The sequence below is a fragment of the Helianthus annuus genome, chromosome 14, assembly GCF_002127325.2.
Source record: "Helianthus annuus cultivar XRQ/B chromosome 14, HanXRQr2.0-SUNRISE, whole genome shotgun sequence".
NCBI classification, from domain to species: Eukaryota; Viridiplantae; Streptophyta; class Magnoliopsida; order Asterales; family Asteraceae; genus Helianthus; species Helianthus annuus.
This window is the reverse complement of record NC_035446.2, coordinates 134,071,802-134,088,806: the sequence shown is the minus strand read 5'-3', so window position 1 is coordinate 134,088,806 and position 17,005 is coordinate 134,071,802. Positions and strand designations below refer to the sequence as shown.

The following is a 17,005-nucleotide window of genomic DNA, read 5'->3' as shown; positions in this document are numbered from 1 at the left end:
CGGATATACTCGATATACGATGGATGAGGTGATTGCGGTGATGGTTCTTATAAATGTCACGTAAACATAGTAATTACCATATTTGAATTGAGATTTGAACACGAAAATAAAAGTATAGAACCAACAAACATTCAGTTTAATAAAATAAATAAATCATTTACATTAATTTCACGATAAATAATTTTGAAATCTGATAAGTATTTTAAAATATTATATTATCTCCTATATGAATTGTTTAAATTTATATTAAATTTAATTGTATAATTATCTTTTAATTAATATTAATTATCTATAGAAATATATGGCTTCAATGAATGACACGTATCCATCCATTGGTTTCTTTTATTATATATATATTGTTGACGAAGGCCGATAAATAGTGATTTTAGTTTTACAATAATATATAGTTTTTTCAATATTTTAGTACTTTAGTCAGTGGCGGAACTAGAACATAAACTCATGAGTAACCCAAAAAAAAATTCACCGTTCAATCGTATAATATTAAAAAACGACAATAAATAAATAAAGTAAAACAAATACCTAATAGATTTGTCCTCTTCTTTTTTTCATAGCTTGAAATTGTTCCATCACATCATCCCAATTAAAGATTGTTTTTAGATTGTGGTTTCAATATCACTTCAAAGCATTCAATATTGGACAACAATCCCTAAAAACAATACAAAATACATTTCAACCCAAATTGCATATAACAAGCATTTAGTCAACAAGTTTGAAAACATAAATACTTCTGAGTTCTAAAAGACACTAACTTGACACCAAAAAACCTAACAAATTTATTAATAAAGCCGATGAAGTCAGACTCAATACCCATGACTTTAGTCAAGATTTAGTGATTTATTTACCTTGTATCCTTAATTAGAATCAGAGCCGATGAAGTCAGACTCAATACCCACCCTACGAACTGACGACCACGAATTCAGCCGACAGCCGCTGAACTCGGCAGAGTAGCAGACGTCTCAATCCTTAATCACGAATTCAGACAATCTCAATCCTTAATCATGAATTCAGCAGAGTAGCAGACGTTTAAGTTTGATGATGAGAATTGAGAAAGATGATCGACGTTTGGTATCCTTGCCGTGCATTAAAACTTCAGGGCTTATTTTATTATTTTTGGCTAACATATTGGGCAATTGGGCTTATTATTTACAATCTTCAATTGATTTGGGCTAACATATTGGGTAATTGGGCTTATTATTTTCATTTCATTTGGACTTACAGACTTTTTTTCTAGGGGTGTACTCGTAGTTGTTCAGGGGTATCCTTGGTATAAAAACCGAAAAAAAATTTACACTACCGATAAAAAGTTGAGCCGCAGCCCGTGCTATGGCTCGGTATACACTAAGTCCGCCTCTGACGTTAGTATTATAATACTTTATTATTATATTATATTTACTTTAACTTTTAACCATATACCTTTGTCATTTACTTTTTTGTTTTTAATAATTTTTTATCTTTTTATAATCATATTTCCTTTATCAATTAATTTAATTTTCTTCAATAACTTGCGTTTGTTAATTTGTTTTCTATAACTTAAGTACGTAGTGGTGCTTATTTTTTATCCTGGTCATTCTAATATAAAATGTTGTTAAAAATAAAGTTGTATTAACAATAGAATATTTATTTGGTATCGTTTTACAGGACGATGATAATCCATAATGTTTGGCTTTCTAAACAATATGCTTCGTTTTCAAATAACATTTGTTATCATTTGCTTCGTTTCGCTGCAACGTGCGACATAAAAAACCTAGTTATTAATTATATTTGACCCTTCTCTATATCTTTTATTTTCACCTACATTAATTTAATACAAAGAAATAAATTACTAAACGAGGGAGAGCGTCAAATAGGAAGTATAGTTCGGGTAGGAAAAATAAGAAGTAATAGGGTTTTCACCTAAATTCTTTTTGTTTTTTGCCCTATAAGACATTTTTTGTGTTTATAGTCCATTGCGTTTAAAAAAAAGGCATTTCTTTGTGTTTTTCAGCCATTGCGTTTTAGAAATAACACATTTTTTTTTTTTTTGTGTTTTTGTCCATTGCGTTTTAGAAATAAGACATTTCTTTGTGTTTTTTTTGTCAATTGCACTTTAGAAAAAAAAAGTCATTTTTATGCTTTTTGTCCATTGTGTTTTACGCATTTGGGTTTTCGAATTTTTTTCCGAAAATATAGCAATAGTATACTCGTTTTAAAGATAAAAAACACTCGTTTTTTGGTGCAATTTTTATAAGAAAATAATGTCATATGAAAAAGCTATTAACGTTTAAAAACCGGGGGGGGGGATTGGAGGAGAGAGAAACTATTGCTTTGAATTGACTAGAATACCCTTAAACAAAGCCACACACATCCAATTTTTTGTTCAATTTCACTCATTTAATCTTAAATATTGATTAATCAATTAACGGTCAAGATTAAATTATAGTATTCCTACTCAAATAAACTTCACAGTGTATCGTAAGCATATATAGATTGATGTAAACAACAAATCTATTGAAAAAATAATTAATATCAACTCAAACGACTTTTTTTTTCTTTTTGTTACTGGTTTTAAATTTAAAAAAATTTACGCGAGTGTGAGTTTTTTTGTTATAGGATGTTAATTTGATAAAAGTTCAATGATGATGGATATCAAAATCACTTTTTCTTGTATCTTAACTAAGATTTCGGGTGATCCTTTTTTACAAACAAATCAACAAATACTTGTTTGCCAGGTAGATTATTTTGAAGTTATGAGTTTATTTTAATGTGTTAATGGGTCAATATATAAAGTCAATGCACGTATTATGCTTGATCTACTTTACTCTTTATGTATTGCCAATCATATAAAAGATTCATATCTTTTTGAGCAAATATAAGTATATATCCACACTTTTTGTAAATGCTTTAAGAATTTGGATTATTAAGTGAAAAATTATCCAAATACAAGGTAATGTTTGGTATGCAGAAATGAGAGATGGAATGGAATAGACTATTACGAGTGAATGAAAAAAAATGTGTTTGGTTGGTCAAATTAATGGAATCACCCATTACATAAGCCATTCAATTCCCTCAAATTTATTCCATCCACACCCACTGTTTTTTTTTTCATTTCATTCCCTCTCCCACCTTCATTACCAACACCCCCACCACCTCCACCACTAGCCACCCGCCGCCGCCACCTTACATCGTCAACCATCAGCGCCACCATCGCCACGACCCGCCGTTGCCATCGCCGACCACCGCCACCGAACACCGGTGCCACCGCCACCACCCGCCGCCGCAACCACCCACCTCCACCACCGAACACCTGAACCATCGCCACCACTAACCACCGAACACCACCGTCCACCGTCAACACTGCCCACCATCGTCGCCACCCTCCGCCACCGCCACCACCACTGGCCACTACCACTGACAACCTCCGCCACCCGCTGCCACCACCCTTCGCCACAACACCGGCACCACTGCCGACCATCGCCACCCTCGGCCACCGAACACCAGCGTCACCGCCGCCACACCCACCACCGCTGCTGCCTCCGACCGCCGCCGCCACCCACCGCCACCACTCACAATCGCCACCCATCGCCGATTTTATTCCTTCTTCTTTTCATGCCCACCAAACACTACAAGGTAATGATTCATTCCGTTCCCACATGGTAACCAAATAAGACCATGGAATGGAATTGTCCATTTCATTCCTTTGCCCATTCCATTACCTCGTCTATTCCATTACTCCATACCAAACAGACCCTAAATCGTTGGGGTTTCAGTTTACTTATTCACATATTTTGAAGCACATTAAACAACTTTTTATGGCATTTAACCCTATTTTTATTGAAGAAAGCCTAGTTTTAATGTGACATGTTGGTTAGTTTGAAATCATATTTACAAATATGATACGTTACCAATTGCCAGAGATAAATTCCATAAGCATCCTATGTTTGTTTGAGACTTTATGTTTTATTACAATGACAAATTTAAATAAAATATAAGAACAAATTTTAGCTTTTTAATAAAAAAAGAACTCAACTTTTTTTCTTTAAACCTTCACCTTTCATGTTATTCCCAATATGATAATATCTCAATCATTTTTGCGGACCTTTATAATCGTCATGAGTAAATATATAGATCTCATTAATACATTGCTAACTTATGAAATCAAATAATATACAACTTAAGTATGTGCTCTTAGAAGGTTAAAAATAGAAAATCAATAGAAGTTAGATTCTTAGACTATAAAGACTCACGTGTTTTTACCGTGTTATCTTTTTGTATCTCAATTCTTATGATTAATATATTTTGGGTTTTAAATACACGGAATACATGTTTATATATGTATTCCAATAATACACTATTCTAATGTAAACGTTAATTTTAATCAAGTGTTTATGTTTTATAAAGTTGAAAGAAATAATTATTGAAATTTAATTTTATGAATGATATATTAAAGAAACAACTGGTTTCGATGACGCTCATTGCGTGAGAGGCATTAGTGCCTTCGAATGACGTAGCGAAAGAATTAAATTCAGTTGCCAGTCACACAATAGTGCATGCGTTGCGCATCCGGTAAATATGGGTTATACTATTGAACATTCAAAATTCTAAGCATGAGTTATATCATTAAAAAGGAGTTAAACATTTAACACAATCTAAACATCTACTACTTCTAATAAAGCAAAACAAACTTATGTCACATGGCATTTACTTAAACTACTTATTGCCACGTGTCAATGTAATGTTTCTCCCCAATTGATTTTAAGCGGCATTTTTTCTCAATACTAAGCGTCTTCTCAAACATTCTTTTCATCAGCATCATTCAAAAACCCTAATTATCAGTCATTCCTTTTATCAATCCACCGCCGCATGCCACTCTATTTCACCATAAAACTGACGATTCAAAAGGGATTCTTCAATCTTTACAAGAGTACCAGAAACCCTAATTTTTTGTTGGTTAAGTTTTCTTGTGAACCATTTTTCATCTTCAACGCATCCACGTCGGCGTTGTTGTTAGGGTTCTGTGACAGGTAAATATCATCATTACTCCCAAACTCCCTTCTTCTTTTGGTATTTGCATCTATTTTGCCTCATAATTGTTCAGTTGGACCTACACGTTTCATCTCTCCATTATACTTGAACCATCTTTCATCTTTACTTGATGTTGATTGTGGTTCTATTGCTTAATCTGTTGACTATAGTTGATTTGAGGTTGTTTCATTAGTTAAGTTAGTTTGGTGTTGGAATTAATTTAATTGAACTAGCATATATGATGTTAAATTTCAGGATTTTACCATTGTTTGAGTATGATTTTAGATTGTATTTGTGTTTTAGAAACCTAATTGGTATGTTCTTGATTAACCATTAAACATTTAAAACAAAATGATGATGTTGATTTTGTTGTAGATGGTGTTGGTGAGTTGGATTAGAAAGAAGTCGAGAAACAGAGCAGTTAATTGATTTGAATGGTTCAGTTTTGCAGAAAATTGCTAAAAGTGGAGGGTACTGATGAAGTTCAGGTGGACCGACCACTAGAACTCTTCGCTTTTGATTGCAAGCAACAAGGGAAGTTTTTTTCTTTTGATGTTTTGTGTTCCATACCTGGATAATCTTGAATTAATAAACAAAGAAAATGTTTTCATGTTTTTCCGATTATGATTCTGAAATCGCAGTTCGTGTTTCAATATCACCATTCATCCTTATTCAGCCATATCCAAACCCTAATTCTCATCTAGGCCTCGCTTTGAAGCTTCTAATATTTCAATCATTGGTTAATCGCTGCTTCATCTCCTATTTTTTGGTTATTCCTTTTCTAATCGATTAAGAACAACATCACAAAGCCTACAAGACGAATGATTAGAAGAGAAGAAAGATATGCGAAGATTTGAAAATGGAAACTAATTCACGGTTGTGTCACCCCAAAAAATGAGCGCTCAATTTGCTAGCTCCAACCTGTCCGTTTCCAATCTGTCTATCATGGTGATTAAGGTAACTACACTATCTCTATTTCAGAAGTTTTGTGTTTGGTTTTTTTATGTGGAAAAAATTGGTCCAACTTCTGCAACCTCTAAATTTAGTTTGCCTTATGAAAAACTAACAGATTGTATATTTCATCGCTTCTCTGGTCCTGAAAAGTCTGTAAATTAAAGGTAATTTTGATTGATTTTCGATATGGATTGTGTATATTTCTGTGATTTACAGTTTAGAGAAGAAGATGTTGGATTGTGGATTGCAGGTACATCTTCTGTTTGTTGTAATCAGTTAATATAAATTTGAATGAACTTCTGTTTCTTTTCATCTAAAATCAAACCCTGAAACAAATTATCACCGAATAATATTGGTTGGATGAGAATTTGCTCCTGTGGTCGGATTGAACAATTCCTTTTACAAACCCCGCTCAAACCCTAAAAAACTATAACGCCGCACATTGCATCTTCTTCAATCCATCTCTTCAATACTCTTATTTGATTTTCGGCTGTAAGTAATAAGCCTCTTAATCTTCCAAATAGCCATTGGCAACCACATAGCCAACATTGTCCATGAAATCAGGCCTAAGAAGATATGAAATCTTAGCCAACATCTGATAACTTTTTGACGAGTTAGGGTTTTTCAATACCCCGTAAGTAGAGAAGAAGATCAAGGTTAGTATATGCTTCCGTATGTTTGATTCTAAGCATGGCCCTTCCTGATTGTTGTATCTCATATCGATTTAAGGTATCTACATGTGTCTAAATTTCGATTTAAATACCGATTTTCCTCTATTTTTTTCAGCATCAATCTCTTCGCAGATTGGGTATCATGTTTCAGGTTAGGGTTTTTGAAAATCTTGATTAATACATGTTAAGTTGCTGTTGTGGTAGTATTTCCCCTTGGGGTAGTATATTTCATTATAACAGGGGACATATAATGTTTTCAACTTAGTTTGTAACCATTCGGTTACCTCAGATTACAGATACTGGTTGTAAGGGTTTAAATATCTTTTCAACTTATTATGAACAAATCTGATGATTTTGCTTCTGTTGTAGTTTATGTTTATATTCGGTTTCCAGTGGTGCTTTTTTTTTTGGGCTCTAATGCCGGCGAAGCAACTGGCGCCCTCAGCAGGTACGACCACTGATTTGCTGAAATTGTTTGCATCTATGCTTTTTCATCTAAATCGATTTGTTTATATATACTTTTCTTCCGATCTACCCCATTTTCTTGCTGTGATCAATTCGATTAATTATATTGTTTTGTTTATATACTTATTGGGCCTGTATTTGAATAAATGTTTTCCTTTACTGTTGTAGGTATGGTTGCATATAAGAAATGAAATTGGCCTTGGTGATTTTGTAGTACATAAATTAAGTGAAGCTCTATATCAAGTTGTGTTTTTTAAGATATTTAATTTGTCCATTTTGTGCAAAATCTTACTATTCACTTCATCACATATATTACTTAACTATGATTAGAATAGTTAATTAAGATATTCATGTCGATGATGGCTATTGAAGAAACCCTAGATGATGGCGATTGAACAAGCCGAACAACCCAGGTAACTTTTTCACGGATCTTACATCGCCCGGATATCCTGTTTCACGTTAGCATTTTTTAAATTCTTGAATATTACAGTTAAATTAGCGTATTCTTTGTTATTGATTTGTATAACTTACTTTTTAAATGTATATTCTAGGAATAGCGGTTTCTGAATGAAAAAAGCCTGATAATTCTTCCCTTAATTCAACGTCTGAACTCCATCTCAAGTAGGCTAGGGTTTATCTAATTTGTTTTGTATATATTTGTTAGGTCCAATGGGGATCTAGCTTCTTCTGCTATTCAGTGGATGTCAAGTTGTTAAAACAGAAGTTTGGGTTTGCTGGTGTCTGTCTTATTAGTCAAAGGTTGTTGCTCCGAGGTGATAACTATGAACTCCACCATTGTAGTTCTAAATATATGATCATCAATATGATTTCCATTTTATTGTTTATAAATATTATTAAATATTGTTGGGATGTTGGTCTTCAGAGGTATCAACATGAATCACCAGTAGGAATGTGATCTTTAAAATAAAATATATATTTTAGTTCAAAATTACTATATATTTAAAAAAGATATTACATAGCCATGTATTTTAGTTCAAGAACTCACTTCTAACTGAATATAAAAGGGGACTAGCTGAACAAGTTAAAAGTTGTAATAATAATTGAACCAGGAGTCTTATAAATTTTGAGGTTAATTAACATTTTTTGGAGCATAATCATTTAAGCCTGAAACTGTACCGACATTTTTAATTGGGTTTGTTCACGGGTCACGGTTTACGGGTTCTAAAATGGGTTTATGCGATACGAAAAATGGAGCTTCATGGGTTCTTGGGTCATGGTTTTCGGGTATAGCAACAAAAAACAGAAAACATAGTTGTTGTCTGTTTGTTTAGAATGTCATGTACTTTGGTTTTGATATCAAGAGAAGACAATCACATGCATTTTTTTTATTTATTGCTATTGGATTGGGCTGCACTAGATACCATATTTGCAAATCAAGAAATTAGGCCATTGGCATTTTCCTTATTTTACTATGCAGTCTGCTTTTCATATTAATTTTATCCTCTTATGCTCACAAGTGTTTTACATTTGTTTTTGTAAACACCAGGTATGTGTGTATTGGTCAGACTGGTTTAAAGGCATCCAGTTGTTTGGGGACACTGCCAAAGTCACATTCACGGCATGTTTTCTTTCGCTAGGTAAGTTTGATGTTACTTTAACATTGAAGTTTTTTTTATTTTGTTGATTTTAAATTGGTGCATATGTCACATTTTTATTAAAAACATAATCTTTAGTAAAAATATAATATGATATATGTGGTGTTGATCTTTGTAAAGTTGTACTTAGAAAACTAGAGAAATTAATGCCACAAAGTACCCAGTTAAGCTATGCAATCAAATAATAGTGTTTGATCTTTTTTAACCTTAATCTATTGTTTTTGACCTTTGATCCAATGTTGGTAATCGTATCCTCCAAGTCCTTTTATATGGTATACTTTTCAAGTATGGTACTATGGTATGCCTTGATCTAGATGTTCTTGGTTTCATGTGAACACAATGATAATATGATTGATTGTTCTTGGTGGATATAATATATGGGACCATGCTAGGCCAGTGGGGTCCTAGGTTAGACAGGGTGTAGCCAAGTGGACTGTGGGTCCATCAGAGCTGTTTGCAGAAAGTATACAACATCATAACTATAGTTTATACATACACTCATCCAACTTACCTTGGGTTTTTTTCATTTATCCCTTAGAATGTCATTTTTCAAGCAAAGATGCAATTTTATTTTTGTGACTTAGATTTAAGTAGGCTCTCTATGTGTACTCATTTATCTTTCAATGAATAGATCAAATTTAGGATGATATATTTGGAGAATCTTCACCTAGAGCATGTGAAACAGTAAGTTATATATAGTTTCTTGAATTCCTTTCATTAGCTCAGCAATGTTTCAATTAATGATTTTTATTTCTTTGAAATGCACAGAATAAGAGATCAAATGACATGACCTCTAATGATATATTCGGACAATCATCGGCTGGAGTCCGAAAATCAATTTACTTTGTTTTGGGTCATCAGATTCACTTTCGTTCGTTAGGCGATGATGATGTTATAGTTGTGGCATGGTAAATGTGATGGCTTGAAACAGGCAACCAATAAATTTGCGACTTGTGGAAAGGATTCAAATCTATGTACCCCGCCGCTGGCGTCGCAACATCACATTGCTATAGGAGCAAAAACTATTTTGCTTTAACCCGCGTCTTCATCTTACCCGTATTGATGACATTCCTTATTCCCCCCCCCTTTTCTTTCATCATTCTCACAAGAAACTCTAATCAGTGCCTCACAATTTTTCAATCGATCGCAAGGTATGCAACTCTTGATTCAAAACAATCATTGGTATCATACGTCGCAATTACGAGACCATGATCATTAGTTTATATAGTTGATTTGGGCGTTAGGGTTTCATTGCTTCCTCTTTTTTCTGTTTGTTTCAGATGGTTAACATTCTTGGACAGGGTACTATCTTAGGTAATTGATTCTACTATCAGTTATCAAACTCATGTGTATAGATTTTTGGTTTTTTTTGGTTCTTTATTCCTGTAAATTAATATGTCTAACCTAGGGCTTTTTAGATTGGATCTTTGAATCAGTTATAACTCTATTTTTGAAATAGATAATTTAGTGACTGAAGTTAGCGATGCTTTGGTAGAGTTAATGTTTTTTTGTTGGTTTTAAATTGATTATCGGGCCTTCTAGAATTAAAAGTAGATAATTTGGTGATTGAAGTTATTGATGGTTGGTTGATTTAACTTTTTTTGGTTGTTGTTGATTTTTTTGTTGCAGATGCACTTCCATAATCGAATCCCTCTTTTGAATGGTATGCAATTACGACGTCTTCCTCAAGTTCTAAGTACGTATTTGATGAAAATGAAATGAAATTGACGGTTTTTGACATGACGAAAGGATCGAGTTTTGAAGCATCTTCAAGGTAAGAGTAAGACTCTATCCCAAGTTGTCAATGTCACACCCCAACCGATGGCGGAAACATCAGGGCGCGACACTGAGCGAAACAGATTGTCCAGAAGTTTCCATAACAACTATAATTACCAAATATTTAAAGCAACATGTCCCATACTATGTCATATAGGATAATACAATTATTACAGAAAAGATCTAGGCAAATTGTTTTGTTCCGACAACTCAGATTTTTATTACAGACAACTGTTTATTGTTTCTAGACCTTCCCTAGCCTCGATTTCATCACCATGTACCTAAGAATCCTAGCAACTTAAGCACATGTCACATACGTTAAAGTAAAAGTCAATACACATAGTGTAAAGGCGAGCATACAAGTTTAATAATAGCCTATAGAGTTCGAAAGCGTTACGCATAACCAGCACGTACACAGAGTGAAATGAGGCATGTTAGTTATCGACATGAACCTATCGATACCAATGACTGCGGGTTGACTGCCCAAGGCAGTTCACGATACATACTCACCACTGTGAGCCATGTAGGTAATTGTCCTTAACAACCCCCGAGTGAACGGGTGCTGAGTCCAAACTAATAGTACTACCGTTGCTAAGGCAGGTAGACAACATTCCATGTGTAAACATAACAAACAAGCATTCATTTAGTCACGTATACATGTGATAGCGGTTAGCGTTTAAAGTATTGCGTAGTGTGTTCGATGTGATTTTGTATAAGTAACGTATGTAACACCCAAAAGTGCGTAAAGCAAAAAGGGATCGAGTATACTCACAGCGGGGGATGGATTGAAGGGAGCGCTAGAGAGTAGGGTTAGCCTGAACAGATTGATAGCATAACGATAAGCGACGCGTAAAACAATGCAAAGTACAAGTGGGTCAGACATCAGTTTGATCGGATGGTAATCCGATCGGACAGCAGTCGTGCGGGTGGTAGTCCATTCGGACGGTCGTCCGGTCGGATGGCCGTTCGAGTGGATTGTTTCTTCCTTTAGGAAGGATGTGTTTGTGTATGATGGCTTGACTTTTGAAGTTTTTGTTGTAGCATTTTGAAAACATTGAAGTATCTCTACCTTTCAGGTCGGTCGATCGGACGGTCGTTCGATCGGACGACAACCCGATTGGTTGGACATTTCAGCGAGAACAAGTTCATAGCAGGTTGTCATTCGTTCGAATTGTTGTCCGTTCGGGTGGCACCCTTTGTGCATTGAACATGTCGAAAATCGTTTAAGTGTGGAAGTTTAAATGTCTCATGATTTGAGTGGCAGTTCGATCGGATGGTAGTCCAATCAGACAACAATTCGTTCAACACTTAGACTTCAAAATATTGGTAAAAGTAGTTAAGTGTGGGACCCATAGTGCAAGTCGTTCAGATTGCTCAGTCCTGCAGTTTGGCTGTCCGTTCGGACAGAAGTCCGATCGGACGGCACCCCGTCCCGGTCGTCCGGTTTGTCTTACACTTGGTTGTCTTGGTTGTTTGTCGTTTTATCGAGACGTCTTGATAACGTATTAAACAACAAAAACTTTGTCAATACTTGGTATCCCTGAACGGACAGGAATCACCTAAATCCGGTCAGTCAACAGTTCGAGACGGTGTTCCATGTTTAATCCGAAATCGGCAGTCTCTTGGATAGAGTTCAGATCTTGAATCAACACGACCACTACAACGAGTGGTATGTCGGCACAAGGTCCGACTCTATCGGTTTTGAAGGCATTGAGTGTAAAAGAGTTGAAAGAAAGTTAGAAAAACCATCTTTCAATCCTTTTCATTGTGAATATGTTTAGATCTATGCAAGATCCCTACTTGTTTATGTGGAAATTGGTTAGATCCAAGTTATTCTTGGTGGATTGAGGCCAAAACATGAAGTTCTTCAAGAACACATGATGACGTCATCCTAGAACACCTTGAATCTTGATGATTTCACGGTTAAAAGTTAAGATTCAAAAGGTAGGAAGGTGTAGTCGTGCATGTAGATTAAGGAAGTACAAGATTTAGGACGAGATCTTACCGGAATTGAGAGAAATCTAAAGAAAAGTGAGGAGAACGAGCTGGTGGGACGTCAGTTGCCAAATGTAGAAAGTTTGAAAGTGACAAGGGGTACTTCTAGGGTTACCCAAAGAGGAAAGAGGCTGGTCGTTCGGCCAGGCAGCTCGATCGGACAGCCTGTCCGATCGGACGCCAGTCCGAGCGAACGGCTGGTTGCCTGATCGGTCAGTCGCTTGGTTCGAGTGTTCGGTGCGACGAGTTTTGCCATTTCGATTTCGATTGCGAGCGATGCGAATGCGATAGAGTTTCTTATTCAAATTATTTTTAATCCCAACTACTCATATCTCGCACTATCTCTTTTCTACCAATTATCATACCATTTCGATTTGCGATTGAGTTTCGATTGCGTTTCGTTTGATTACCACATACAACATAAATAAGCATGCACAAGTAACACATAAGGCACACACACAACTATTTCAATAATCAAAATGCGTAATTCGAGTTGCGAGCGCGATTGTGATAGCGATAATGCGATAACATATGCGATAAATAGCGATTACCATGCGATTATTAATAGATACTCCACATAATACAACTAAAGCGAAAATAAAATAGACTAATCTTCGAGTCAAAGAAGTCAAAACAGGAATTGAGCAAGGAGAGACAGATCACAATTAGCAATCTTTTCTTCCTTTGACTTCAATCTTGACTTTGACTTTGACTTCCGAAACACGGGGTGTTACATCCTCCCCTAGTTGAGGGAATTCCGTCCCGAAATTAGGCCGAAGCCATAACAAACAATTGCGGTTACTTCGCCCTCATGTCGCTTTCGAGTTCCCAAGTGAACTATGCGCCTCGTTTGCCTTCCCATCGGACTTTCACAATAGGAATGTGCGAGCGTCTGAGCTGCTTGGTTTGGCAATCCATGATTTCGACAGGCTTCTCCACGAAGTGTAGTGTTTCGTTTATTTGGAGGTCATCGAGAGGTACAATTAAATCATGCCCAGCCAGGCACTTCCGGAGGTTTGACACATGGAAAGTCGGGTGGACATTACTAAGTTCCTCCGGTTGTTCGAGTCTGTAGGCGACTTTTCCGATCCTTTCTAGAATCTTAAAAGGTCCAACATATCGAGGCGCTAGTTTCCCTTTCTTGCCGAATTTGACCACACCCTTCCAAGGTGATACCTTTAGGAGTACATAGTCGCCAACGTCAAATTCAAGGGGCTTGCGTCGTCTATCGGCGTAACTTTTCTGTCGACTTCGAGCTTTCAATAAGTTGTCTCGAATCTGGAGGACTTTGTCAGTCATTTCTTGCAATAGTTTGGGACCGGTCAATTGCGAGTGGCCGATCTTGTGCCATACAATAGGCGATCGACATCTTCTTCCGTATAAAGCCTCGAATGGTGCCATTTGAATGCTAGAATGATAACTGTTGTTATACGAGAATTCGACTAACGGCAGGTATGTATCCCAATTACCACCGAAATCTATGACACACGAACGGAGCATGTCTTCAAGAGTACGGATCGTTCTTTTAGTCTGACCGTCAGTTTGAGGGTGGAATGCGGTACTTAGATTAAGCGTAGTACCGAGAGCTGCTTGAAACGTTTCCCACAGTCGCGAGGTAAACCGAGCGTCACGGTCAGAGATGATGTCGCGAGGCGTCCCATGATTACAAATGATCTCGTTGGTGTAGATTCGGGCTAATCATTCTACCTTGTAGTCTTCTCGTATTGGCAAAAAGTGAGCAGATTTGGTCAAACGGTCAACCACAACCCAGATGTTGTCGTGACCTGATGACGTGTGCGGAAGCTTTGTTATGAAGTCCATAGCTATACTCTCCCACTTCCACGTAGGGATCGGCGGTTGTTCGAGTAAGCCAGAGGGTCTTTGGTGTTCAGCCTTGACCCTTGCACAAGTCAGGCACTTTCCAACATAGAGGGCAATATCCCTTTTCATGCCCGGCCACCAGTACTTGTAGCGATGATCCTAGTACATTTTGTCGGCACCGGGATGAATAGAATATCGGGATTTGTGGGCTTCATCCATCAATATCTGTCGCAAATCAGTCCGTTTAAGGATCCAAATTCGGTCCAGAAAGTGGAATATCCCATTTGACTTATTCACAAGCTGAGCTCCATCGTGATAGATTCGCTCCTTTTTCAGAGTGCGTACATTAAAACAGGCATGTTGGGCTTCGCGGATGAGGGTTTCGAGGTCGTATTGGGCTTGGATATTACGAATGCTGAGCAAATAACTCCGTCTGCTGAGAGCGTCGGCAACGACATTTGCTTTGCCTGGGTGATAACGAATCTCACAATCGTAATCGTTGAGAAGTTCTACCCATTGGCGTTGACGCATATTAAGTTCTTTCTGATTAAAGATATGTTGTAGACTCCTATGATCGGTGAAGATCGTACACTTGGTAATAGGTAGTGTCGCCAAATCTTTAACGCAAAAACAACCGCGCCTAGCTCGAGATCGTGGGTTGTATAGTTCTTCTCATGGATTTTGAGCTGACGAGATGCGTAAGCTATAACCTTGTCTCGCTACATCTGTCACACCCCCAAAATCCACACGCGGAGTATCACCGCTTGGAGGCATGACTGACCAGGATCCTAACCACCAATCATATTGAACATGTAATATATAGCGGAAGCATTTAATTAACCCAAACAATAGTATGTATGTTTTATCATAAGTGTTGAAATATCATTCACGACCCTTTGCCCACAACGACCTGCTCCTCCCTGTGCAAGCTCCATAATGTACCTAAGGTCCTGCAAGGCATGCAGCAGCGAGTCAACAACTAGTTGAGCGAGTTCACAGAAAGTAAGTTCAGTAATAGCATAGTATAGCAAACATTGCGTTCGTTTATCTAATCATGCATCGTATTAGTTCGTTCATTGCTCATGTATAGTATCGGTTCGTATCGCGGGCCATTTCGGCATGTATGCGAAGATTAAAGAAAGTTCTCAAGTATTCTAGACTATGTATATTTGTATCGCGGCCACCCTGGCATGTGTGCGAAGTTTTAGTATATAGTTCGCGACCTTTCCAAGGCATGTGTGCGAAGATCAGTCATAATATCGCAGCCAACCCCTGGCGTGTGTGCGAAGATCAGTTCAAGTAGGTATACTAGTCTAGCTGTATCTCATCCTTTACCACCCTCACCCTGAGGACTCATATCATTATGTTCCGTTAACTAAGTATGTACGTAAAATCATCCAATCCCATTCCCACCCTGGGAACCCCATGCCTTGGCTGTGTGAACTCACCTTGGATTGCTCGGCAGATACACAAAGAGTACAGGTAGCAAGTAAATGATCAACCACGTCCTATCATGGTTTATTATGTAAGTCAGGTTCGGTTCAAGTATCGCACGTATGTATCACATAAGTTACCACGTTGCAAGCATACAAGGATTCATGGTAAACACGTACACGTATCGATAAACAATCTAAGTATTCGTCCCAACCATAACCCGGCCCAATAGTATTCACCCAACTAGCATGTCGGCCCAACAGGTAAGCAGTCCAATAGCATAACAGTCGTACGATTGGGCCCGTGGCAAAGTAGGCCCAAAACAGTGTATGTGTAATAGCCGGTCTCGAGTCGCAACGGGGATCTCGAGTCGCAACCGGGTTACGAGTCACATCAGGAGATTACGAGTCGCAACAGTAGGTTGCGAGTCGCAATGGCTGGTCTCGGTTCATCATGGTCCGGTTACGAGTCGCAACGGGACTCGCAACCATGATTGCGGCTGATGTCGTTGTGGTCTCGAGTCGAGACTGTGGGTTCCCGACTCGCAATCTGAGTCGCAACCATGCGTGTAACAGCTTTTCCTGAATTCCTTAAATAACAATAACAACTAATCCGTGATTTCAGCAAACATATTCAGCAGTTTCGGAAACAGATCAAATACCGAAAATAACAGTTTCATAGCATCTTCAAATTAGCATCATTAACATATTCATGACAGCCTCAAGAACACGTAATCAGATCATCAAACAGACCTAAACCGAAACATGAATCATATTATTGAACTAGCATGCAACCTAGCCGGCTAACATATACTTGGACCGATTAATCATATACGCATCAAAACAATAACAGGAACATAGTGTCCGATTAACATCATGCAAACCGAATTGTATGAATATTATGACATCAAGAACCTTCATTAATAATCACAGCAAGAACCCTAGTTATCACATAATATCATCACAACCAATCAATCCGAAAGCATACAACATACATCATTCAACCAAGAAAACACAAACCACTAACCGATTGAAAGGAGAGTAGGATTGATCCGTGGACAATGATCTCCGATGGGGGAAAGTCCTTGGCTGCCTTCGGTTTGCGAAGAAGAGAGGGAGAGTTTGTGTGTGTTCTTGATTGCTAAGTTGTGTAAAACTAAAACCCTAGAGGTAATGTGTGTATATATGCGTGTGAAGGGAAGTGGGCCGAAACCCCCACTTGGGTTTCCTCATGGTCTCGAGTCCAACCATA

General features: G+C 37.3%; 1 protein-coding gene and 1 long non-coding RNA gene across 12 annotated transcripts; one reads left to right on the top strand and one right to left on the bottom strand.

Moving 5' to 3' along the window:
• Positions 1–3,037: 3,037 nt before the first annotated feature.
• Positions 3,038–3,580, bottom strand: LOC110907466 (serine, glycine and glutamine-rich protein-like). The gene has a single exon (XM_022152448.1). The coding sequence runs from the start codon at positions 3,578–3,580 to the stop codon at positions 3,038–3,040; it is 543 nt and encodes a 180-aa protein (XP_022008140.1).
• A 1,172-nt stretch (positions 3,581–4,752) lies between these two features.
• LOC110903989 lies at positions 4,753–10,748 on the top strand. Of its 11 annotated transcripts, XR_004879408.1 has the most exons (12): positions 4,754–5,021; positions 5,466–5,979; positions 6,092–6,632; positions 6,763–6,798; positions 7,017–7,095; positions 7,281–7,525; positions 7,777–7,885; positions 8,620–8,710; positions 9,360–9,412; positions 9,497–9,879; positions 10,009–10,042; positions 10,358–10,748. It is a non-coding gene; the product is annotated as an uncharacterized LOC110903989 (long non-coding RNA). The 11 variants fall into 11 exon arrangements; XR_004879405.1 differs by having other exon boundaries at positions 4,753–5,021; positions 6,763–7,095; XR_004879406.1 differs by having other exon boundaries at positions 6,092–6,140; positions 6,501–7,095.
• The last annotated feature ends 6,257 nt before the right edge of the window (positions 10,749–17,005 follow it).